We start from the raw sequence: 24,304 nt of genomic DNA, 5'->3' as shown, positions 1-24,304 counted from the left end.
CTCACCCCACTGTGTCGTCGGTGTTGTTAAGGTTGATTTACAAGGCTGAAGCCTTACATGCCGCGCTCCTTCACCATCCCTTCTGGGCTCTGGCTTGAAGTGGGAGCCAGCACGGTCTCCATGCCTGGCAGGAGTCCGGTCTCCATCCACAGCCCCTTGAGGATTCTGTTGGACCGGAGCACTCATCCCCAGGGACATGGCCCTGCGTCTCAGCAGCGAAGTACCTGAGACGTTTATGTTGGGGGTCCCGGTTTTTTATTGTAAGGGGAGAGTATGCTGTATGTGATTGTTTTAACTTTTCCGACGGGTTCTCTAGCTTTTGCCTGAGAACCGCGCCGATGGTGCCTGCTTGTCGGCCTCGCCGCTTAAATTTAGACCCCGGCTTCGCCGGAGGCCTAGTTTCATTTTCCTTCCCTCGCATGTCACTCATGCAGAGGGACAGTTTCGGCTCCTCCCGGCGGCCGTTCTACACAGGGGAGGGACACTCCCCACTGCTGGGGCGTCCCTCCTTCCCTGCAGGTCTCTATAGCCCTCCAGTTCCCGCTCTTTTATAGGAACGCCCTCTTCTCAGGCAGAGTTCACTCTGCTCTGGGACATCCTGCATTCTGCATCTCTGCTGAGGTGCTGCGACTGGGGGACCGGGCTTCGGGATCTGGAGGGCACACAACACCGCGGTCAGCGGTCTGGTAAGCCACAGCCGGTCTCCGGTTGTGGACCTCTGTATATTCTCCCTGGGGTTCATTCTCTGCAAAGCCCCCACTCCAGCAGCATGTCTCACACAAGGAGCAAGGCTCCAAAGCTTTATTCTGCATGCACTGCATGTAAGCTCCTGCTGCCTGAGCCGAGCACCTATCCACATTGTGATGTCTGCTCTAACTTGGCGGTGCCACAGTCTGGAGTCTCACCCCCAGTGGTCTCTCAGGCTGCTACTGCACCTGTGATTGAACCCCCGGCCTGGGTAGAGTCCTTTTCTAGGTCCATATCCCAGTCATTTGCTGAGTCCATGGGGCTTTTGTCCAGGACTTTGATGAATATGCATCAGCCCCCCTCACAGGGTGCCTCTAATACTCTTGACAGAGGACTCCTATCCATCCGTCCATCGGAGCTCACGGAGGATTCATCATCTGATCCCAGACCCCGTCCTTCTAAGAGAAGGCGCAGGGTTTCCTCCCCCTCCCCATCCCACGGCTCTGTCTCAAGAGCTGACTCTCAAGATGAGGAGGATGCCCTCACTGGGGGCTCGGAGGCTATGTATCCCATCGATTTCTCTGAGGGTGACTCAGATCTTAGTGATTTGATTGCTTCTATTAATTCTGTGCTGGATCTCAATCCGCCAGTGTCAGAGGAGCAACTCTCTTTGGCGGAAAAGCATCAGTTTACCTCGCCTAAGAGAGTGAAGAGTGTGTTCTTTAACCACTCCAGTTTTCAGACTGCTGTGACCAAACCCAGGGCCTGCCCTGACAAACGCTTTCCAAAGCGTGGTTCTGATGACCGGTTTCCATTTCCACCTGAGGTGGTCAAGGAGTGGTCTCACTCCCCAAAGGTAGACCCTCCGGTGTCTAGGCTCTCGGCCCAGACCGTTGTGTCGGTGGCTGACGGCACCTCACTTAAGGATTCCACTGACCGTCAGATTGACCTTCTGGCCAAATCTGTGTATGAAGCTGCGGGGGCCGCGTTTTCCCCGACTTTTGCAGCAGTGTGGGCTTTCAAAGCCATCTCTGCTTCTCTAGAGGAGATGCATTCCCTCACCAAGGAATCTATGCCTGAGATGGTTACCTTAACTGCTCAGGCTTCAGCTTTTTCATCTTATGCCATGTCTGCCATGCTAGAGGCTGCTCACCGCACTGCGGTGGCTTCAGCTAATTCTCTTGTTATCCGCAGGATTTTGTGGCTTCGAGAGTGTAAGGCAGATGCTTCTTCCAAGAAGTTTCTTGCTGGGCTCCCTTTTGCTGGTTCACGGCTGTTTGGTGAACAGCTGGATGAAATCATTAAAGAAGCTACTGGCGGGAAGAGTACTTCCATGCCACAAACCAAGACCAGGAAACCCGCCCAGGGTAGGAATCAATCGAGGTTTCGTTCCTTTCGTTCCTCCAACTGGTCATCCTCTAAGCCTTCCGCCTCGTCCGCTAACTCGGCCAAGGATCAGAAATCCAACTGGCGCCCAAAAGCGCATCCGCAGAAGACCGCAGGAGGTTCTGCCACTAAGGCAGCTTCCTCATGACTCTTGGCCCGCTCCAGCCACGTCCTTAGTCCGTGGCAGGCTCTCCCACTTTGGCGACGCTTGGTTAAAGCAAGTCTCCGATCAGTGGGTGAGAGACATCATATCTCACGGCTACAGGATAGAATTCTCTTCCAGCCCTCCAAACAGATTTTTTCTCTCAACTCCCCCCTGCTCCAAGGCCGCCGCCTTCTCGCAGGCCGTGGCGTCCTTGCAGGCAAACGGAGTGATTGTCCCAGTTCCCGCTCAGGAACGGTTCAGAGGTTTTCACTCAAATCTCTTCCTAGTTCCAAAAAAGGACGGTACCTTCCGGCCCATCCTGGATCTCAAGCTTCTCAACAAGCATGTCCGGGTGCGGCATTTTCGCATGGAGTTTCTACGATCAGTCATTGCCTCAATGACCCAAGGGGAGTTCCTGGCGTCCATCGACATCAGACATGCCTATCTACATGTGCCAATCGCAGTTTCACATCAGCGTTTGTTACGTTTTGCGATAGGAGAGGATCATTTCCAATTCGTGGCTCTCCCCTTCGGGTTAGCCACGGCCCCTCGGGTATTCACCAAGGTCATGACGGCAGTGATTGCGGTCCTGCACCTCCAGGGGTTAGCAGTGCTTCCTTATCTGGACGACCTTCTGGTCAAGGGTACATCCAGCGCAGACTGTCAGCGGAGTATTTCGCTCACTCTCGCCACCCTAGCCCAATTCGGGTGGATTGTCAATCTTCCCAAATCCACTCTGACTCCGACCCAGAGTCTCACGTACCTAGGGATGCAGTTCGAGACTTTGCCGGCACTGGTGAAGTTGCCCTTAATCAAACAGCAGTCTCTCCGGCTAGCGGTGCGCTCTCTCCTGAGGCCCCGCCGTTATTCCCTCAGGCGCCTGATGCAGGTGCTGGGTCAAATGGTGGCCTCCACGGAGGCGGTTCCCTTTGCCCAGTTCCATCTGCGTCCTCTGCAGCTGGACATTCTCCGCTGTTGGGACAAGCGGCCTTCGTCCTTACAGAGGTTAGTGGCTCTGTCGCCACGGACCAGGAGCTCTCTTCAGTGGTGGCTTCGACCCCTCTCCCTGTCCCAAGGGCGCTCCTTCCTGACTCCGTCCTGGGTGATTCTCACCACGGATGCCAGCCTATCCGGCTGGGGAGCGGTACATCTCCACCACAGAGCACAGGGCACTTGGATTCCGTCCGAGTCAGCCCTTTCAATCAATGTGCTGGAAACCAGAGCTGTGCTTCTAGCTCTCCTAGCCTTTCACCACCTGTTGGCGGGCAGGCACATTCGAGTCCAGTCAGACAACGCGACAGCGGTTGCCTACATCAATCACCAAGGCGGGACACGCAGCCGCCTGGCAATGTTGGAGGTCCAACACATTCTTCAATGGGCGGAGGACTCCAAGTCCACCATATCCGCAGTCTACATCACTGGCATAGAAAACTGGGAGGCAGATTATCTCAGCCGTCAATCCGTGGACGGTGGCGAGTGGTCCCTGCACCCGGCAGTGTTTCAGTCAATCTGCCGCAAGTGGGGCACTCCGGACGTGGACCTAATAGCATCCCGTCACAACAACAAGGTTCCGGTTTACGTGGCTCGCTCCCACGATCCTCAGGCCTTCGCCGCGGACGCTCTGGTTCAAGACTGGTCCCAGTTTCGTCTGTCCTACGAGTTCCCCCCTCTAGCTCTCTTGTCCCAGAGTCAGAATGGAGGGCCGTCGAGTCATCCTCATTGCACCGGACTGGCCCAGGCGAGCTTGGTATCCGGACCTGCTCTAACTGTCCGTGGAGATGCCGTGGCATCTTCCGGACCGTCCAGACCTGCTCTCGCAAGGTCCATTTTTCCGCCTGAATTCTGCGGCACTCAAATTGACGGCGTGGCTCTTGAGTCCTGGATTTTGACAGCTTCTGGTATTCCTCCTGAAGTCATCTCCACTATGACTCGGGCCCGTAAGTCTTCCTCCGTCAAGATCTATCACAGGACTTGGAAAATTTTCCTGTCCTGGTGTCGCTCTTCCGGCCATTCTCCTTGGCCATTCTCGTTGCCGACCCTTCTGTCTTTTTTACAGTCCGGTCTGCAGCTAGGACTGTCCCTCAACTCTCTCAAGGGACAAGTCTCAGCTCTATCAGTGCTGTTCCAGCGGCGTCTCGCCCGGCTGGCTCAGGTCCGCACCTTCATGCAAGGTGCGTCTCACATCATTCCGCCTTGGATCCCTGGGACCTTAACTTGGTCCTCACGGTATTGCAGAAACCCCCTTTCGAGCCCCTTAGGGAGGTTTCTTTGTATCGTCTTTCTCAAAGGTGGCCTTTCTAGTTGCCATAACTTCTCTCAGGAGAGTCTCTGATTTGGCTGCGCTCTCCTCGGAGTCACCTTTTTTGTTTTTTCACCAAGACAAGGTAGTTCTCCGTCCAACCCCGGACTTTCTTCCTAAGGTGGTCTCTCCCTTCCACCTTAACCAGGATATTTCCTTGCCTTCCTTCTGTCCGGCCCCTGTTCATCGCTTTGAGAAAGCGCTGCATACTCTAGATCTGGTGCGTGCTCTCCGGATCTATGTGTCTCGCACCGCTGCGCTTAGGCGGTGCACCTCTCTTTTTGTGCTAACCACAGGGCGGCGCAAGGGTCTCTCTGCTTCTAAGCCGACCTTGGCCCGTTGGATTAGATCGACCATTTCGGACGCCTACCAGAGTACTCAGGTGCCTCCCCCGCCGGGGATCAAAGCACACTCGACCAGAGCTGTCGGTGCCTCTTGGGCTTTTAGGCACCAGGCTACGGCTCAACAAGTCTGTCAGGCTGCCACTTGGACTAGCCTGCATACCTTTTCGAAGCACTACCAAGTGCATGCTCATGCTTCGGCAGATGCGAGCTTGGGCAGACGCATCCTTCAGGCGGCTGTCGCCCACTTGTGAAGTTAGGCTCCGCCTACTTCTTAGTTTTTTCTGTTTATTCCCACCCAGGGACAGCTTTGGAACGTCCCATGGTCTGGGTCTCCCAAAGGAACAATAAAGAAAAAGAGAATTTTGTTACTTACCGTAAATTCTTTTTCTTATAGTTCCGTATTGGGAGACCCAGCTCCCTCCCTGTTGCCTGTTGGCAATTTTCTTGTTCCGTGTGTTATCACCGGCTGTTGTCGTGGACAGAGTCTCCGGTTGTTCCGGTTCTTACTCGGTTCTACTTGTGGGTGGCTATTCTCCTTCAGCTTTTGCACTAAACTGGCTAGGACTGGCTACCAGGGGGTGTATAAGCTCAGAGGGAGGAGCTACACTTTTTAGTGTAGTACTTTGTGTGTCCTCCGGAGGCAGAAGCTAAACACCCCATGGTCTGGGTCTCCCAATACGGAACTATAAGAAAAAGAATTTACGGTAAGTAACAAAATTCTCTTTTTATTGGAATTATGGCGATAAATAGTATAAAACCGCTATAATTATATTAAATATAACTATTTTCGTTAAGATTTAAATAATTAAATTTGTTTTCTATTTTTTTCCATTTTTTCATAGTGTTTGACTGTTATTTAGCAGTGTCTTTATGTTCAAAACGCATCTGTCTTTAAGCAATGAAAAAGCATGTAAAAAGCGCTAAAAACACGCCTAAAACTCAGTAAAAACGCATGCGTATTTATCGCGTTTCTGTGCTCCAAACCAACTTTGGCAAAAGCAATTTCTGCCAAAGGATGCGTTTAGAACTGCAACTACGACGACGCAAAGTGCGGACACAGCCTTAGAGGAGCGTATTATATGGACTTGTGCTGACCGAATGACAATCAAACAGCACTAGGACCAATCTATATATATAATTGCCTTATTCTGTCTGTCTGTCTGTCTGTCTGTCTATCTGTCTGTCTGTCTGTCATGCTCCAAAATTGTGTCCTTACGGTGACACAAAGCTGATTGGCCGCTGGGCTCGCCATGGCCCCGCCCCCCCACACGGATTGGCCGCTCGCCCAGGCTGCGCCCCCACACGGATTGGCCAGCCGCTCGCCCAGGCTCCGCCCCCCCCACAGATTGGCCTCTCGCCCCGGCACCCTGCAGGCATTGGCAATTCAGCCACGCCACGCCCCGCCCCCCTCACGCAATGCACGTTAGCTCTGGCCCCACCCCCTCCCTCCCCCCGCGCATTTCTCTAACTGACACGGCTGTCACGGAGGTGAGTACGGTACTCCCTATCCCCCCCCAACACCCCCCCCCCCTCCCCCGGCCCCCGCTCCCAAAGGGGTGGTGTGGATACTCGCATGGTTACAAGCGCTGTCACGGAGGTGAGTACTGTACTCCCTCCCCCTCCCCCGGCCCCCGCTCCCACGGCAGTGGTGGGAGTGGTGTGGATACGTTGGTAACCATGCTCGCATGGTTACAAGCCCATCAAGGTCCTGCTGCGCCGGAAGGTCCACACGCACACACACAAACATACACACACATCAGATCACACTCACACTCACTCTCATACACACCTCACACACACCTCACATCGCATCCACATACTCACGACATCCTGGGATATCGCTTGCTTCTCGGCGGCGAAAATGTGCTGTTGTGATCTTCCAGGACCTGACGGAGGATCACATGGCCAGAAGCATGTGATATCCCCGGATGTTGTGAGTATGAGCGCGTAAGTGCGATATCGTCAGTGTCTGTGTGTGTGAGTGGATGCGATCGGGTGTGTGTGAGTGGATGCGATCGGGTGTGTGTGAGTGGATGCGATCGGGTGTGTGTGAGTGGATGCGATCGGGTGTGTGTGAGTGGATGCGATCGGGTGTGTGTGTGAGTGGATGCGATCGGGTGTGTGTGTGAGTGGATGCGATCGGGTGTGTGTGTGAGTGGATGCGATCGGGTGTGTGTGTGAGTGAATGCGATCGGGTGTGTGTGTGAGTGGATGCGATCGGGTGTGTGTGTGAGTGCATGCGATCGGGTGTGTGAGTGTCGGCAGAGGAGCAGGGCGTGCTGGAGAAGGCTGGGAGCAGAGAGGCTGATCATGGGGAAGAGGGAAATGCTGATGCTGAAGGAGGCTGGGATGGGAAGGCTGGGAAGAAGGAGGCTGGGAGGAGAGAGGCTGATCCTAGGGAAGGCTGGGGAGAGGAGGCTGATGCTGAGGGAGGCTGGAACGAGAGAGGCTGATGCTGAGGGAGGCTGGGACGAGGGAGGCTGATGCTTAGGGAAGCTGATGCTGGAGGAGGCTGGAAGAACAGAGGCTGATGCTGGTGGAGGCTGATGCTTTGGGAGGCTGATGCTGGGGGAGACTGGGAGAGGAAGGCTGATGCTGAGGGAGGCTGGGAGGGGGAGGCTGGGAGGAAGGAGGCTGGGAAGAGAGAGGCTGATCCTTGGGAAGGCTGGGAAAGGGAGGCTGATGCTGAGGGAGGCTGGAAGGAAAGAGCCTGATGCTAGAGACAGAGACGCTGATGCTGGGAGGAGAGAGGCTGATGCTGCGGGCAGAGAGGCTGATGATGCGGGTAGAGAGGCTGATGCTGGCGCAGCATGGCGGATGGAGCACGTTTGGTAATGCGCAGCATGGCGGATGGAGCACGTTTGGGAGTGCGCAGCATGGCGGATGGAGTACGTTTGGGAGTGCGCAGCATGGCGGATGGAGCACGTTTGGGAGTGCGCAGCATGGCGGATGGAGCACGTTTGGGAGTGCGCAGCATGGCGGATGCAGCACGATGGCGAGTGCGGAGTATGGCGGATGGAGCATGTTTGGGAGTGCGCAGCATGGCGGATGGACCACGTTTGGGAGTGCGCAGCATGGCGGATGGAGCACGTTTGAGAGTGCGCAGCATGGGAGATGGAGCACGATGGGGGGTGCGCAGCATAGGGGATGGAGCACGATAGGGAGTGCACTGCATGGGGGATGGAGCACGATGGGGAGTGCCCAGCATGGCGGATGGAGCACGTTTGGAAGTGCGCAGCATGGCGGATGGAGCACGTTTGGGAGTGCGCGGCATGGCGGATGGAGCACGTTTGGGAGTGCGCAGCATGGATGATGGAGCACGATGGGGGGTGCGCAGCATAGGGGATAGAGCACGATGGGGAGTGCGCTGCATGGGGCATGGAGCACGATGGGGAGTGTGGAGTATGGCGGATGGAGCACGTTTGGGAGTGCGCAGCATGGTGGATGGAGCACATTTGGGAGTGCGCAGCATGGCGGATGGAGCACGTTTAGGAGTGCGCAGCATAGGAGATGGAGCACGATGGGGAGTGCGCAGCGTGGCGGATGGAGCACGATGGGGAGTGCGCAGCATAGGGAATGGAGCACGATGAGGAGTGCGCAGCATGGCGGATGGAGCACGTTTGGGAGTGCGCAGCATGGCGGATGGAGCACGTTTGGGAGTGCGCAGGATGGGAGATGTAGCACGATGGGAGGTGCGCAGCATAGGGGATGGAGCACGATGGAGAGTGCACACCTCCCCCCAACACACACACACACGCGCGCGCGCGCACTGCACAACACACCACACACACACACTGGAAACCACAAACAACTGCCCTACACAGACACCCACACACAGACAACGCTGCACACACAAATATACGCACATACCGCACATATATATAACAAAAATCATACATGAACTACACAATACGTAAATTCTAGAATACCCGATGCGTAGAATCGGGCCACCTTCTAGTGTTATTATATAGGGCTATTCAGATGACAGTGAAAAAAGTGACACATCTCTAGAATCAGTCTCTGACTCTCAGATTAGATGGCAAAATTCTAGTGACATCTTCCTTTTAACAAGGCAATGTTCATTTTATTAATACAGGAAGAATAACAGAAGAACAGTACAATACAGAGTTTATGACTATGATTTTCTATCTGAATTCTCTTTTTGTAAATATGGCTGTTCCCCTGTGATTAACTATTATAATATTGGCTTCTTTACTCTTGTCAGGGCTGACCTGGGAGGAATGTAAAGTTCAGTGTCCGGAGGGAGTGGTGCCGGCTTGCCATAACTCTGAGGATACAGTGACTATATCTGGCCCAAAGGTAATGCCTATGTCTCCATTCTGTCTCAGAAAAGGTTTTCCTACATCTTGAGATTCTTGAACTTTGTTACAATATTTGTGGAAATGAATGCTCTCTTCTTTATCGTTGTGTTAGGATTCTGTACGAGACTTTGTTGCAAAACTCAAGAAAGACGGAGTGTTCGCCAAAGAAGTGCAGAGTGCAGGAGTAGCCTTTCACTCTTATTACATGGCATCTATTGCTCCATCCCTGCTTAATGCCCTCAAGAAAGTAAGTCATCTGCTTATTTCCTATGTATTTACCGATCCCAGTAGCAAGGACCTCTGTCATTGGGATATAGGGGCTTCACAGATCTTCTACTCAGCCTATTCTGACATGTCTAGTTAATGTGCCATGAAAATATACAGTTAGTGAGCCATTTATAAGCCACATCTGCCTTGTAGTCAGTTCCGTAACATTGTATTTTGCTCTGAATCCTTATGCCTTTACAATAAACCGTGCAGAAATTAATAGTACAAGTGAATTAATAAACTGTCTTATCAGAGAACATGCCTTTCTCCTTATTATTATTATCATTATTTATTATTGTAGCGCCATTAATTCCATGGCGCTGTACAAGTGAAAAAGGGTATACATAAAAACTAGTGCAACAATCATTAACAGTACAAAACAGACTGGTACAGGAGGAGAGAGGACCCTGCCCGCGAGGGCTCACAGTCTATAGGGAATGGGTGATGGTACAATAGGTGAGGACAGAGCTGGTTGCGTAGTGGTCTACTGGACTGAGGGCTATTGTAGGTTGTAGGCTTGTCGGAAGAGGTGGGTCTTCAGGTTCCTCTTGAAGCTTTTCACGGTAGGAGAGAGTCTGATTTGCTGGGGTAGAGCGTTCCAGAGTATGGGGGACACACGGGAGAAATCTTGTATGCGATTGTGGGAAGAGGAGATAAGAGAGGAGTAGAGAAGATCTTGTGAGGATCTGAGGTTGCGTGCAGGTAGGTACCGGGAGACTAGGTCACAGATGTGAACCTTCGTCTTACCCCAGCTAACTGCACTGATTATTTACTCTCAGTTATAGGTAAAATTTGTCCTTAGAGATGGGGGTTATCAGTTCAGTGAAGGATCAGGTTACTTACTGCCTATAAAGGTGTTTAGAGTATCTAGGGCAGTGTTCCCCAACTCCAGTACTCAAGAGCCAACAACAGTGTATGTTTTCAGGATTTCCTTAGTATTGCCTAGGTGTTGGAATTATCACCTGTGCAGGTATTAAATTATCACCTGTGCAATACTAAGGAAATCCTGAAAACATGCACTGTTGTGGGTCTTGAGGATTGGAGTTGGGGAATGCTGGTCTAGGAAAATGAGGATGGAGCCGGTACAAAGGGAGGTGAAGGCACACAACTGAAAGATCAGTTTATATTCTGCCTATAAAGGTCTATAGAGAGGGGCGGGGAAAGTGGATGAAGACGTTAAATGGTCAGGTAAAGGCACACAGACTGAAGGATCAGTTTACGTGCTGCCTATAAAGGTCTATAAAAAGGGGCGGAGAAAGTGGGTGAAGCAGCTAAAGGGTCAGATAGAGGTGCCCACACTGCAGGATCCGTTTACATGCTACCTATAAAGGTCTGTAGAGAGGAGCAGACAAAGTGGTTGAAGCAGCTGCAGAGTAAGATGGAGGCACACACACTGAAGGATCAGTTTACTTTCTGCCTATAAAGGTCTATAGAGAGGGGCAGAGAAAGTGGATGAAGCAGCTTAAGAATCAGGTAAAGGCACACACACTGAAGGATCAGTTTACATTCTGCCTGTAAAGGTGTATAAGAAGGGTTGAAGAAAGTGGCGGAAGCACCTGTAGAGTCAGATAGAGGCACGCACACTAGAGGATCAGTTTACATGCTGCCAATAAAGGCCTATAGAGAGGGGCAGGGAAACTGGATGAAGCAGCTTAAGAGTCAGGTAAAGGCACACACACTGAAGGATTAGTTTACATGTTGCCTATAAAGATCTATAAAATGGGGCGGAGAAAGTGGATGAAGCAGCTAAAGAGTCAAATAGAGGCTCGCACACTAGTGTTGAGTGAGTAGTTAACTATTCATACTCGCTATGCTATTAGCGAGTACTGTGCACTACTCGCATTTTCGTTACGAGTAGAAGGATTTCGCCTTTTAAGTAAGTCAATGTAACTAAGTAAGTCAACTAAGTAGCGAGTAACCCGAAAGCCGTACTGTTCGCTACTTGCACAAAAAGTACGGCTTTTGGGTTACTCGCTACTTAGCGAGTATTTCCCATTGACTTACATTGCGCCCGCTACTCATAGCGAACACGCGAGTAGCGGAAAGTACTCGCTAACAGCATAGCGAGTACGAATAGTCATCTTCTCGCTCAACACCAGTACTCACACTGCAGGATCTGTTTACATCCTGCCAATAAAGGTCTGTAGAGAGGAGCGGACAAAGTGGTTGAAGCAGCTGCAGAGTAAGATGGAGACACGTACGCTGAAGGATCAGTTTACATTCTGCCTATAAAGGACTATAGAGAGGGGCGGGGAAAGTGGAGGAATCAGCTAATGAGTCAGGTAAAGGCACACAGACTGAAGGATCAGTTTACATGCTGCCTATAAAGGTGTATAAGAAGGGCGGAGAAAGTGGAGGAAGCAGCTGCAGAGTCAGATAGAGGCAAGCACACTGGAGGAAGGTCTATAGAGAGGGGGAGGCAAAGTGGATGCAACAGCTGCAGAATCAGATAGAGACTCACAGAATTGCTGCTTCTTTTAGTAAATGTTTTATTCCATTTCCATATTCAATGCTACACTGCTCAGCACTGCTTTATAGTGACCATGATGCTGCGTCGTTGGGCATATTCTTCATAGATGTGTGTGCTGTGTGTGAAAGACATCATGGCAGCTAGTGCTTACCCCGTAGTTTAGGTAAAATCTAACAATTAGAGACTGAGTGTGCAGAGGTAGAAATTTCATAAACAAGTCATATAATAACCCAAAATATCAGAAAGTTGTATTGCTTATGCATACACATGTGGGCTCCCCAATATTTCACATACACCTCTACAAAGGTAGAGGGAGTCATTAGTAGACCTGACCTTGCATGTACTGAGAGCTTACATGCTAGGGTATCATGCGCCACAAAGAAATTGTAGGTAATGCACATTTGGGTTTAGAAATGGAATACTCCTCATCTGCTATATTAGTAACTACTGAATATGATTGGGGTAGTTTCTGGAAATTGTATTGCAATCCCATATAATCCTCATTATATTGGTGTTTGACCTCAGATTTGCTGATATTGCCCTTCAGGTCATTACGGTTCCTAAGCGGCGTTCTCATCGTTGGATCAGCACGTCCATACCAGAGGCTCAGTGGCAAAGTGACCTTGCTCAGTTATCATCGGCAGAATACCATGTTAATAATTTAGTCAGTCCGGTCTTATTCCAGGAAGGCTTGCAGAGCATTCCTGAAAATGCAATTGTGGTGGAGATCGCCCCTCATGCCCTCCTTCAGGTTGGTATAACCATTACCTACAGTGAAGATGATTTATTTGTTACCTGTTGCAAGGTTGTTACTCCCCCCTCCCCATTTTTCAGTACAAATAATGTGTGATCATTTATGTTGTTTTCTGATGGGTATTGAAAGCCAAGTTATAGCTAATGTCAAAACATCAGAGATCTTGAAAATGGTAAGGCAGTGTATGGAAAATGTCAGACTACTACGGTAATGGAGACATTATGAAGTGCAGCAGTGGAGACCCCTGGTGGCTCAGGTGCTACACTACACATACAGTATACTACACATATACTGTGCTTAAAGGGAATCTGACAGTAGATTTTAGCTATGTAAGCTAGAGACAAATCATGGAATTCAGGTATGCCTGTCTTGTCAAGGTCTGATCTGTTGTTTATTTGCTATATTTGTTTAAGCAGTAGGACTTCTCATTGTTCGGACTACAATGTCATGAGCACAGCAGTTCAGCATGAACCTTCCTCTGATTGACGCCTCACTGACTATGTGTAATGTCTATTGAGAGCCTGGTGTGGGAGGGACAGCTCTCTCAGCTCTGCTACATGGCTAAATCTAAAAATTCTGATCACGTCAGAACGGCTGCACCTAGTAATCCAAGTCATACATTGTTGGTTGGAGGGTCTCTTTGCCTAAATTTGGTACGAAGAAAAATGGATGTCATAGAACAAGGATCACCATATAAATATATATAATAATCTTTATTAAAGTGTATTTCTAAAACCCACATACAAAATTAAAAACATTTAAAATGCATCCAAATAATGCCTAGGCATCCCCTGACAAAAAATATATAGTATCAAGTAAACAAATGTAATAGTAAAATGCAAGCAATATAAGCTGAAACAAACAGTGCAGAAACAATGGACATTTAGCAGAGAATGGTTTTAGCCATAACATGGGAAATCTCAGATACCCATATCTAGAAAAATAGGGACTCTGGTAAGTTTCAATCCTAATAAATATTGAAGTATCAATCACAAATATACCTGAAGATAAAAGAGAAACAAAAAACCCAATAAATAGATTGTAAATAGATAGGAACCCTGAATTATAGAAAAAGATAACTCTCCCTACATGCTAGTGTCACCTATGAGCACAGTACACTTTAAGGCCCCCTTCACACGCACGTGTCTGCGGTACGTGTTAGGTCCGTTCCTGCACGTACCGGAGACACGTGCACACGTAGACCCATTAAAATCAATGGGTTTATGTGCACACACGGGTTCAGCCATTGGCCCGTGCCTCCTTGTGGAGCAGACGTGTGCCTGTGTGCTCCATACGGAGGCATGTCCGTTTTTCTCCGGCATCACGGGTGTCACACAGCCTGCATACGGACCACACGGATGTAGTGTGGATGCGGTCCCATGTGACACGCGCCGGAGAAAACTCACGTGTCAGAGAAAAAAATAACAAATCTTTACTCACCTTCTCCAGCCCCCCTGTCTCTACCGCTGCTGTCAGTTGCTGCCGACCGCCGCTCATTATGCTCATTTAATATTCACTTCACTGCGGCCGGAAGCAGCAGCAGCGGGGAGTCGGCAGGACCGGAGACCGAAGATCAGCACCACGGACAGTGACGCCAGGGACAGGTGAGCAGAAAGTTCCCGTTCTCCGTGTGTTATCATGGATAACACACGGAGAACACACGTAGTGCCATAAACACGGCTCACGGAGGGGAAAACGCACCTTTGACACGTCCGTGAAACACGTGCGTGATTTTCACGGATGTGTGAAGGGGGCCTAAGACTGTAATATATGCATTTAAATCTTCTCATAGATGAAAAGGTGTATTAATAGGCAGTATTTTTAGGATCACAATACATATCATACAGAGCAAAGCAGAAGGCAGGCTATTGGATTGCTGTGACCATAAATGAAGAAAAGCACTGGTCCGAGGAAGTTGAAGATGCATATGTGCACAATATGTACCCATCCCCTTGTATATTTTGCACACATGCATCTTTAAGAGATTTAGTGCTCATTATAGTCTGTATTTATACTTTTCACTATATGGGTTCTATTCATTTCTCACCAGGCAATCCTGAGGAGAAGTCTGAAGCCAACCAACACAATCCTCCCACTAATGAAAAAAGGACATAGTAACAATCTGGAATTTTTCCTTACAAACATTGGAAAAGTCTATTTGAATGGGTATGAGATTTCTATTTCTTTTTATAATGTAGTCTTCCTTTTTTTGCTGCATTAATCCGTTATAAAAGTCATAATGAGAGTGGGATTAGTAGTAAAAATGAAATTGGGGTCCCCGTATTGGGGCTGGATCACACCAAGTGCTCTCTGTCGCATTACAAGAGCTCGTCTTGCCCACCCATAGTCCGTTCTGTCCTATTATGTGCAAAGCACAATGATCCTTGGGACCCTATTTCATACTTTGGGTATCAAGCGAGACCCAATAGCAGCTTGACAGTTCCTCTATGGTACCCCCTTTATAATCTTATGTGCTCTCCCATGTTGTATCCTTAATGTATCACATAATTTCTGCTTTTTCCGTACAGGATTAATGTCCACTGTAATAACATGTACCCACCAGTTGAGTATCCTGTCCCTGCTGGAACACCTCTGATCTCTCCTCTCATTCAATGGGACCATAGCCAGACGTGGGATGTCCCCAAGCCTGAAGACTTCCCTGCTGGTTCAGGGGGGTCTACATCTTCTACAGTCTATAACATAGGTAAAGTACTCAGTTGTATATACAGTATTTATATCCTGATTTTAGAAAATTGAAATATTTACTTATTATAAAGACTATCTAAGCGAATTACATAATCAGTGATTTCACAATATAACATTATCACAGATGATGCTCCCGTTAACCCCAGGAGTGTTTTTTGTTGTCTTTTCTGCTCTCACTTTTGTTTTCTTATTTCCTCTGTTTCAGATATGAGCCCGGATTCTCCAGATATTTTTATGAATGGACATTGTATTGATGGCCGGGTCCTGTACCCTGCGACTGGCTATTTAGTGTTGGCATGGAGGACACTAGCTAGATCCTCGGGTGTAGTCATGGAGCAGACACCTGTTCTATTTGAAGATGTAACAATTCACAGAGCGACAATTCTCCCCAAAACAGGTGACCACTACATGGCTTGTTATGTCTCCTTCAATTATGGGCTGTCCCATCAGGGACCTTTATCCATCCAGATTTATCTTGAGAACAGACGCCCTGCACACCCATGGAGAGGTGGCCACACATCCACTGTTATTTCCATAAAAATTCCCATTTCACCGTTCCCACATCTATCAGAAATGATCTGTAATTCTGTCGATCTGTTCATTGTAAAATGATCACACATTTTTCTTATAAGTTTCCTATCTGTTTACAGGAAAGCGAGGTGGAATCCAATTCTGCTTCCATTACAATTCCTTAGGGGCCTTGTCACCCGTGGTACCATAAACTGCAGTTCTGCATCCCGAATGTTCATAATACAGAAATCCCATTGAATAGAAAATACCCTTAACGGGAAGATCATTAGACAAGCAACACATGGCCACTCTTGATCCTTTATGCATACTCCAAATGAGTCTTGATGCATAATGTCGTAGTTTAGTTTTTCTTAACCCAAGGCAAAGATTCTATTTAATGTCCTAGTTCTATATGTAAATATTTGGTCAAGACAGAATACTGATAGGCGTCCCCGTTTCTCCAAACCTAGGACATACATCCCACCACTACCCCCTAGTAACACCTCTGCTGGAAGCAGCTACTCATAAACTCAGAACTTTGCTACTTTCCATGTAAATAATGAAACTTCTTGTATATTTATCACATTTTCTTTCTTTGCATCTAAAGGAGTTGTCCAACTGGAGGTCCGTCTGATGCCGGCATCAAAGCGGTTTGAAGTCTCGGAGAGCGGCAATCTGGCAGCTAGTGGTAAGTCAATTGCTGGCATAAAAATAAAAACAAAAAATAAACTGTGTAAAAATTGAGATAAAAGTAGACTTACATCTGCGTAAAAGGCAATTCCATATTTGTTGTGAGATGTGACCGTAGGAATGGTCCATACTAGGTTCCAGAAAGAATATGTAAAGCTGGGTGAGGTATAAAGAAGGAAGAAAGGAAGGCTGGATATGCCTGGCAAAGTAATATTTGCTAAGGGTGGCTTTGGTAAATCTTGCTTCTTGGCCTGGCTTTCTCTGTAGTCATCAGTCAGTCCAGGCATAGGGCTGTTTTATTTCTGGCTATAGTAAGGAATCCCAGTGTGTTCACATTAGGCTGGGTTCAGACAAAATTGTCCAATTTTCATCCAAAATAAAAACAAATGATTTTCATGCATATACCATCTGTATGTATTTTTTGTCCCTCCATGCAGCATCCGTTTTTTTACATGAACAATTTAATAAATAGTAAAGGACAAATATAGTTTCCTATTCCAATAATTGTAGTGGATACGTGAAAAGTGTATAACATAGGGATGGTTATCTGTATGTGATCCGTTATTATGCACCATTGACTTAGAAAGGGGAGTCTGATCCAGAATACGGGTCACAGTAGAGCATGCTGTGATTATTTTACATGTGGACCGTCAGGTCGTGTGTAAAATTGTTCATATAGACTACCACATTGACTATCGTTCATATAGACTACCACATTGACTTGTATTGGTCAGCGTGCTGGCTGTACTCTACATGTTTTCCATATGGACATCACATGGACTGATTATACTTTCCTCTGAATGACCACTTAAGCCAAATACACACAGCTGTGGGTAATGATCCAAGCACAGATGACAGTGCACAGACTGGCCACGGATTTCCTGACCCCAACTCACCAGCAATGTATGCCTATGAGGCTGAGGAGTTCGGGTGTGCAGACTGGCTGCTAGACTGTACACTTTGATCTGTACTTGGACCATGACACACAGATGTGTGAATCTATCCTAAAGGCCGCTTTACACGCTGGGACATCGATCAAGCGATCTTGTTGGGGTCACGGAATTTGTGACGCACATCCGGCCGCTTTAGCGATGTCTTTGTGTGTGACACCTATGTGCGATTTGAATCGTCGCAAAAACGGTCAAAATCGCTCATTGGTGACATGCCCCCCTAAACTGGAATATCGGTGCTGCTTGGTGTACGAAGTTGTTTGTCACTCCTGCGGCAGCACACATCGCTATGTGTGACACCGCAGGAACGAGGAACCTCACCTTACCTGCGGCCGGCCGCAATGAGGAAGGAATGGTGGGCGGGATGTTACGTCCCGCTCATCTCCGCCCCTCCGCTTCTATTGGGCGACAGTTCGGTGACGCTGCTGTGATGTCGTTGTGACACTGAACGAACTGCCCCCTTAGAAAGGAGGCGGTTCGCCAATCATAGCGACGTTACAGAGCAAGTATGTGCGTGTGATGCTGCCATAGCAATAATGTTCGCTACAGCAGCGATCGCACGATATCGCATGTACGATGGGGGCGGGTGCTTTCGCGCTCGACATCGCTAGTAATTGCTAGCGATGTCGTAGCGTGTAAAGCGGCCTTTAGTTGTAGGAACACTGGGACAGAAGGTGTCTGATCAAGAGACTATGTGACTATGGGCTGCTAGTCTCCAGTTAGTGCTCTTGGTGTACGGTGACACACAACCCTGTTTTCATTGTTTTGGGGTTGGATGGTAATAGGTTACCTCTATACTTAGGAAAGTTAATGTCTACTTAGTGCTCAGCCTAGCAGGGGTTAATTGGTGTTTCTTGCCTGTATGTAGAAACTTTGGACCCGATTCACTATTGCATTTGTGCCTGTTTTTTGTTGAGGTTTACGTGTTTCACGCCCCTTTTTTTGTTTCCATCTTTCCATTTGCCCTTTTCTATGTGTTTGCCTGTTTGTTTCTTTGTAATTCTCCACTGTGGAAGAAGTTTAGCATCTCCAAAGGTTTCCACCTTATTCAACATTTGCGACTTTTGAAAAACTTGCCAGATTTGTAGCAAATGTAGTCCGGTCTTCCCCTGGAGTAATTTTATGCATGTCAGATTTATTTACATAAAATTTGCCATATTTCATACGGACACGCAACTTTTTGTGCAGGTTAAATACTGAAATTAAGAGGTTTGCTCAAAATTCATAAGCCACAAGCACCATTTTGATGAATTTGGAGCAAAAAACGGCAGCGACTACAAGACAAAAAAGGGAAGGGACTTAAAAAAATTGTACACCATAAAAAATCAGAAGTCTGCATTTGTTTGTGACTGTATGTATGTCACTGTTTGTGACTGCATTTGTACCCTTACCCTCTTGAGCTAATCTTCCATAATGTATATCTTATAAATCAAGCCATTTTAATACTACAGATGCAGAATCGTGAATCCATTAGCATAATCTAGGATGGATCACATAAGCCTCCAATTCATCATTGTCTTTCCACCTTTTAACTGGCGTAAAAAATTGTTTTCTTAGTGACTGCTATGTTTGCGCCTTCTTCATTATTTAGATTTTTCATTTTTTCAGATAACTTTACTTGATTTTGTCTGTTTCTTTTTTTCTTTGTTCGACATGGCGGATATGGTATTCTTTATCCAGATCTTTTAGCCTAATTCATCACGTGCGACTTTTCAAAATATCACTATTTTTTTTTTTTTTGCTCAATTATACTTTGGTACCTTAAGGCCGCTTTACACGCAACGACATCGCTAACGAGATATCGCTGGGGTCATGGAATTCGTGACGCACATCCTGCCTTGTTAGCGATGTCCTTGCGTGTGACACGTACGAGCGACCACTAACGATGCAAAATACTCACCTAATCGTTGACCGTTGACACGTCGTTTTTTTCCCAAATATCGTTGCTGTTGCAGGACACAGGTTGTTCGTCATTCTTGAGGCAGCACACATCGCTACGTGTGACACCGCAGGAACGAGGAAAAACACCGTACCTGCGTCCTCCGGCAACGAGGTGGGCGTGACTTTCTTGCGGCTGCTCTCCACCCCTCCACTTCTATTGGACGGCTGTCGTGTGACGTCGCTGTGACGCCGCACGAACCACCCCCTTAGAAAAGAGGCTGTTCGATGCCCACAGCGACGTTGTTAGGAAGGTAAGTATGTGTGATGCGTACTAGCGATATTGTTCTCCAAGAGCAGTGATTTGCCCGTGACGCACTCACGTCACGGGGGTGTGTGCGATCGCTATCGATGTCGCAGCGTGTAAAGTGGCCTTAATTCATCACGTGCGACTTTTCATAATATCACTATTTTTTTTTTTTCTTTGTCGCTCCATTGGGAGACCCAGACAATTGGGGTGTATAGCTTCTGCCTCCGGAGGCCACACAAAGTATTACACTTTAAAAAGTGTAACCCCTCCCCTCTGCCTATACACCCTCCCGTGGATCACGGGCTACTCAGTTTTATGCTTTGTGTGGAAGGAGGCACACATCCACTCATGCATTCTCATATTAGTTATGTCGGTTGGAAGAAAAGAGGGCCCCCACGGGGCCCCCGGCATGTTCCCTTCTCACCCCACTACGTCGGTGGTGTTGTTAAGGTTGAAGTACCCATTGCGGGTACAAAGGCTGGAGCCACATGCCGTCTCCTTCACCATCCCTTAGCGGCTCTGGGAGAAGTGGGATCCTAAGCGGTCATCCATTTACTGGGACCGTGCTCCCTCCGCAGCCCCTGTGGGAACCTGCCGGACCGGAGCCTATTCAACCTCAGGGACCGGGCCCTGCAACTCAAAGGTACTCTGTGTCCCCATTGGGGACTGTGCAGGAAGCGCACCTTCTTCCCGGAAACTGCGGCAGCTGCTGAATTGAGAAGGCCGGTGGACTTCCGCGCCGACCGTGCCTGCTTGTCGGGCGCGGTCTCAAATTTAGTCCCCGGCTTCATCGCGGCCTAGTCGCAAAAATCCCGCCCCCGGGCCTGCCTGTCAGGGGTAAGGGCGGGATTACCGACCTGACGTCGGATGTGAGGGCTGGAGCATCCTGCATGTTTTCCTCCCCCCTCACTGATCACTGTGGGGACCCCAGATTCCCGCACTTTCCTGGCGCCGCCCACGGCTCCACTCCTCCCCTGAGAGCTCCGGCAGCCATTTTTTGGCATTCTGCCGGTGGAGGATTCTCAGTGAACAGCTCTGCAGCTCCGGGGGACCTAAGGCAGGGAATCTGGAGGACACACTCCGCTTGTTAGCGGTCGGTAAGCCACACCGGTCACCCGGTGCTGGTCCCCCTAGGGTGCTGGAATAGATATATATATATATATATATATACGTATCTGTTCGGTCGGGCTGTATACCCCTTTTTTCCCATATACCCTCAGTGATCACTCTCCTAGGAGACAACAGCATGTCGTCCACAAGGAGCAAAGCTGTTAAGGCACAGGGTTTTTTTGCGGCCTGTACCTCTTGTGGGGCTATGTTACCTGCGGGTTCCACCTACCCTCACTGTGAGCAATGCTCGACCCCTGTTTCGCTTGCTCAGCCGGAGCCTCGGTCACTAGTGGGCCCCTCGGCTCATGTAGACCCCCCTGCTCCCCCTGTCCAGGCGGCAGGGACAGAGTTCGCCTCTTTTGCTGAGAAACTCTCTGAGTCACTTTCACAATCCATGGCTCAGTCTATGGACAAATGGTCTGCCAAGCTGCTAGAAGCCTTGCAGTCCAGACCGGTCCTTTCACAGGCCCCGGCCCCTGTTGGCTCGTCGCCTCCAGGCCCCTCTCGGTCTGCGCCGCAGCGCGCTCCCAGGTTGGCCCCTAGGTCTCAGGCGGAGGACTCCTGCCCGGACCACAGTCCTAGACCGGCTAAGCGGGCTCGCTGGGAATCTTCCCCGACTTCTTCACGCTGCTCGGGTTCCCAGCCTGAGGACTCTCTGGAGGACGAGGCGGACGTCGCAGCTCAGGGCTATGACCCTGACGTCGCCCTTAACCTTGATACACCTGAAGGGGACGCCTTAGTGAATGATCTTATCTCGTCCATCAACCAGGTGTTGGATCTCTCTCCCCCGCCTCCTACTGTAGAGGAGTCGGCGTCTCAGCAGGAGAAACACCAGTTTCGGTTCCCCAAACGTACACGCAGTGCGTTTTTCGATCACTCTAACTTCAGAGACGCTGTCCAGAAGCCCAGAGCGGTCCCGGACAAGCGCTTTACTAAGCGCCTCACTGACACGCGTTACCCCTTCCCATCTGAAGTCGTTAAGGGTTGGGCTCACTGTCCCAAGGTGGATCCTCCAGTCTCAAGATTGGCGGCTAGATCCGTGGTATCGGTTGCAGATGGCTCATCGCTAAAGGATGCCACAGACAGGCAGATAGAGCTCCTGGTGAAGTCCATCTATGAGGCCACGGGCGCGTCTTTTGCCCCGGCCTTTGCAGCCGTGTGGGCACTCCAAGCTATCTCGGCTTGTCTGGCTGAGATTAATGCTGTCACACGTAATTCTGCTCCGCAAGTTGCGTCTTTGACCTCTCAAGCGTCAGCCTTTTCATCCTACGCCAATGACTCTCGGCATCCCCTAGCCGCATTCTCGGTCGGTGGCAGGCTCTCCCGCTTTGGCGACGCCTGGTGGCCACATGTTCAAGACCGATGGGTGAGAGACATTCTGTCTCACGGTTACAGGATAGAGTTCAGCTCTCGTCCTGCGGCTCGTTTTTTCAGAACCTCTCCGCCCCCCGCTCAGGCCGACGCACTTTTTCAGGCAGTGGACGCTCTGAAGACAGAAGGAGTTGTGATCCCCGTTCCCCTTCAGGAACGTGGTTGCGGTTTTTACTCCAACTTGTTCGTGGTGCCAAAAAAGGACGGATCATTCCGTCCCGTTCTGGACCTCAAGCTACTCAACAGACATGTGAGAACCAGACGGTTTCGGATGGAATCTCTCCGCTCGGTCATCGCCTCGATGTCACAAGGAGACTTCCTAGCATCGATCGACATCAAGGATGCTTATCTCCACGTGCCGATCGCACCCGAACATCAACGTTTCTTGCGTTTCGCCATCGGGGACGAACACCTTCAGTTCGTGGCATTGCCTTTCGGCCTGGCGACAGCCCCACGGGTTTTCACCAAAGTCATGGCATCCATCGTGGCGGTCCTGCACTCTCAGGGCCACTCGGTGATCCCCTACTTAGACGATCTCCTAGTCAGGGCCCCTTCTCGGGTGGCGTGTCAACAAAGCCTTACCGTCGCTTTGGCGACTCTCCAGCAGTTCGGGTGGATCATCAACTTCCCGAAATCCAAGTTGACACTGACCCAATCACTGACTTACCTCGGGATGGAGTTTCATACACAGCCAGCATTAGTCAAGCTACCGCGGGACAAACAGCTTTCTCTGCAGGCAGGGGTGCAATCACTTCTTCGGAGTCAGTCACACCCCTTAAGGCGCCTCATGCACTTCCTGGGAAAGATGGTGGCAGCTATGGAGGCAGTGCCGTTCGCGCAATTCCATCTACGGCCACTCCAATGGGACATTCTCCGCAAATGGGACAGGAGGTCGGCTTCCCTCGACAGGAACGTCTCTCTTTCCCTTGCAACCAAGACGTCACTTCATTGGTGGCTCCTTCCCAATTCTCTATCACAGGGAAAATCCTTCCTACCCCCAACCTGGGCTGTGGTCACCACGGACGCGAGCCTGTCAGGGTGGGGAGCGGTTTTTCTCCACCACAGGGCTCAGGGAACCTGGACTCTGATAGAGTCATCCCTTCAGATCAATATTCTGGAGATAAGGGCAGTGTATCTAGCCCTATTGGCTTTCCATCGGTGGCTGGAGGGCAGGCAGATCCGTATCCAGTCGGACAACGCCATTGCCGTCACATACATCAACCACCAAGGCGGCACTCGCAGTCGTCAAGCCTTCCAGGAAGTCCGGCGGATTCTGCAGTGGGTGGAAGCCACAGCCTCCACCATCTCCGCAGTTCACATCCCGGGCGTAGAAAACTGGGAAGCAGATTTTCTCAGTCGTCAGGGCATGGATGTGGGGGAATGGTCTCTGCACCCAGAAGTGTTTCGAGAGATCTGTCGCCGCTGGGAAACGCCGGACGTCGATCTCATGGCGTTACGGCACAACAACAAAGTCCCGGCATTCATGGCACGGTCTCAGGATCACAGAGCTCTGGCGGCGGACGCGTTAGTTCAGGATTGGTCGCAGTTTCGACTGCCTTATGTGTTTCCTCCTCTGGCGATGCTGCCCAGAGTGTTACGCAAGATCAGGTCCGACTGCCGTCGCGCCATTCTCATCGCTCCAGACTGGCCGAGGCGGTCGTGGTACCCGTATCTGTGGCATCTCACGGTGGGTCAACCGTGGGCGCTTCCAGACCGCCCAGACTTGCTGTCACAAGGCCCGTTTTTCCATCTGAATTCTGTGGCCCTCAACCTGACTGTGTGGCCATTGAGTCCTGGCTCCTAGCGTCTTCAGGGTTATCTCAGGATGTCATTGCCACCATGAGACAGGCCAGGAAGCCAACGTCCGCCAAGATCTATTACAGGTCTTGGCAAATCTTCTTATCCTGGTGCTCTGATAACGGTTTTCCTCCATGGCCGTTTGCCTTACCCACTTTTCTTTCATTCCTTCAATCCGGAATGAACAAGGGTTTGTCACTCGGCTCTCTCAAGGGCCAAGTATCGGCGCTCTCCGTATTTTTTCAAAAGCGCCTAGCCAGGCTTCCGCAGGTCCGCACGTTCCTGCAGGGAGTTTGCCACATAGTCCC

General features: G+C 49.8%; 1 protein-coding gene across 1 annotated transcript in view; it reads left to right on the top strand.

Annotated features, from left to right (window-relative positions):
* FASN (fatty acid synthase) overlaps nucleotides 1–24,304 on the top strand; it is a 196,418-nt gene that overhangs the window by 67,146 nt on the left and 104,968 nt on the right. The window contains exons 12-18 of the mRNA XM_075349737.1: nucleotides 9,087–9,181; nucleotides 9,296–9,430; nucleotides 12,468–12,671; nucleotides 14,725–14,840; nucleotides 15,203–15,378; nucleotides 15,586–15,777; nucleotides 16,498–16,578. Coding sequence (XP_075205852.1) covers nucleotides 9,087–9,181; nucleotides 9,296–9,430; nucleotides 12,468–12,671; nucleotides 14,725–14,840; nucleotides 15,203–15,378; nucleotides 15,586–15,777; nucleotides 16,498–16,578 — 999 coding nt within the window. The remainder of the gene's footprint in view (nucleotides 1–9,086; nucleotides 9,182–9,295; nucleotides 9,431–12,467; nucleotides 12,672–14,724; nucleotides 14,841–15,202; nucleotides 15,379–15,585; nucleotides 15,778–16,497; nucleotides 16,579–24,304) is intronic.

The sequence above is a fragment of the Anomaloglossus baeobatrachus genome, chromosome 5 (assembly GCF_048569485.1).
Source record: "Anomaloglossus baeobatrachus isolate aAnoBae1 chromosome 5, aAnoBae1.hap1, whole genome shotgun sequence".
NCBI classification, from domain to species: Eukaryota; Metazoa; Chordata; class Amphibia; order Anura; family Aromobatidae; genus Anomaloglossus; species Anomaloglossus baeobatrachus.
Note: the sequence above shows the minus strand (reverse complement) of the source record. Positions and strands in the feature narration are given on the sequence as shown.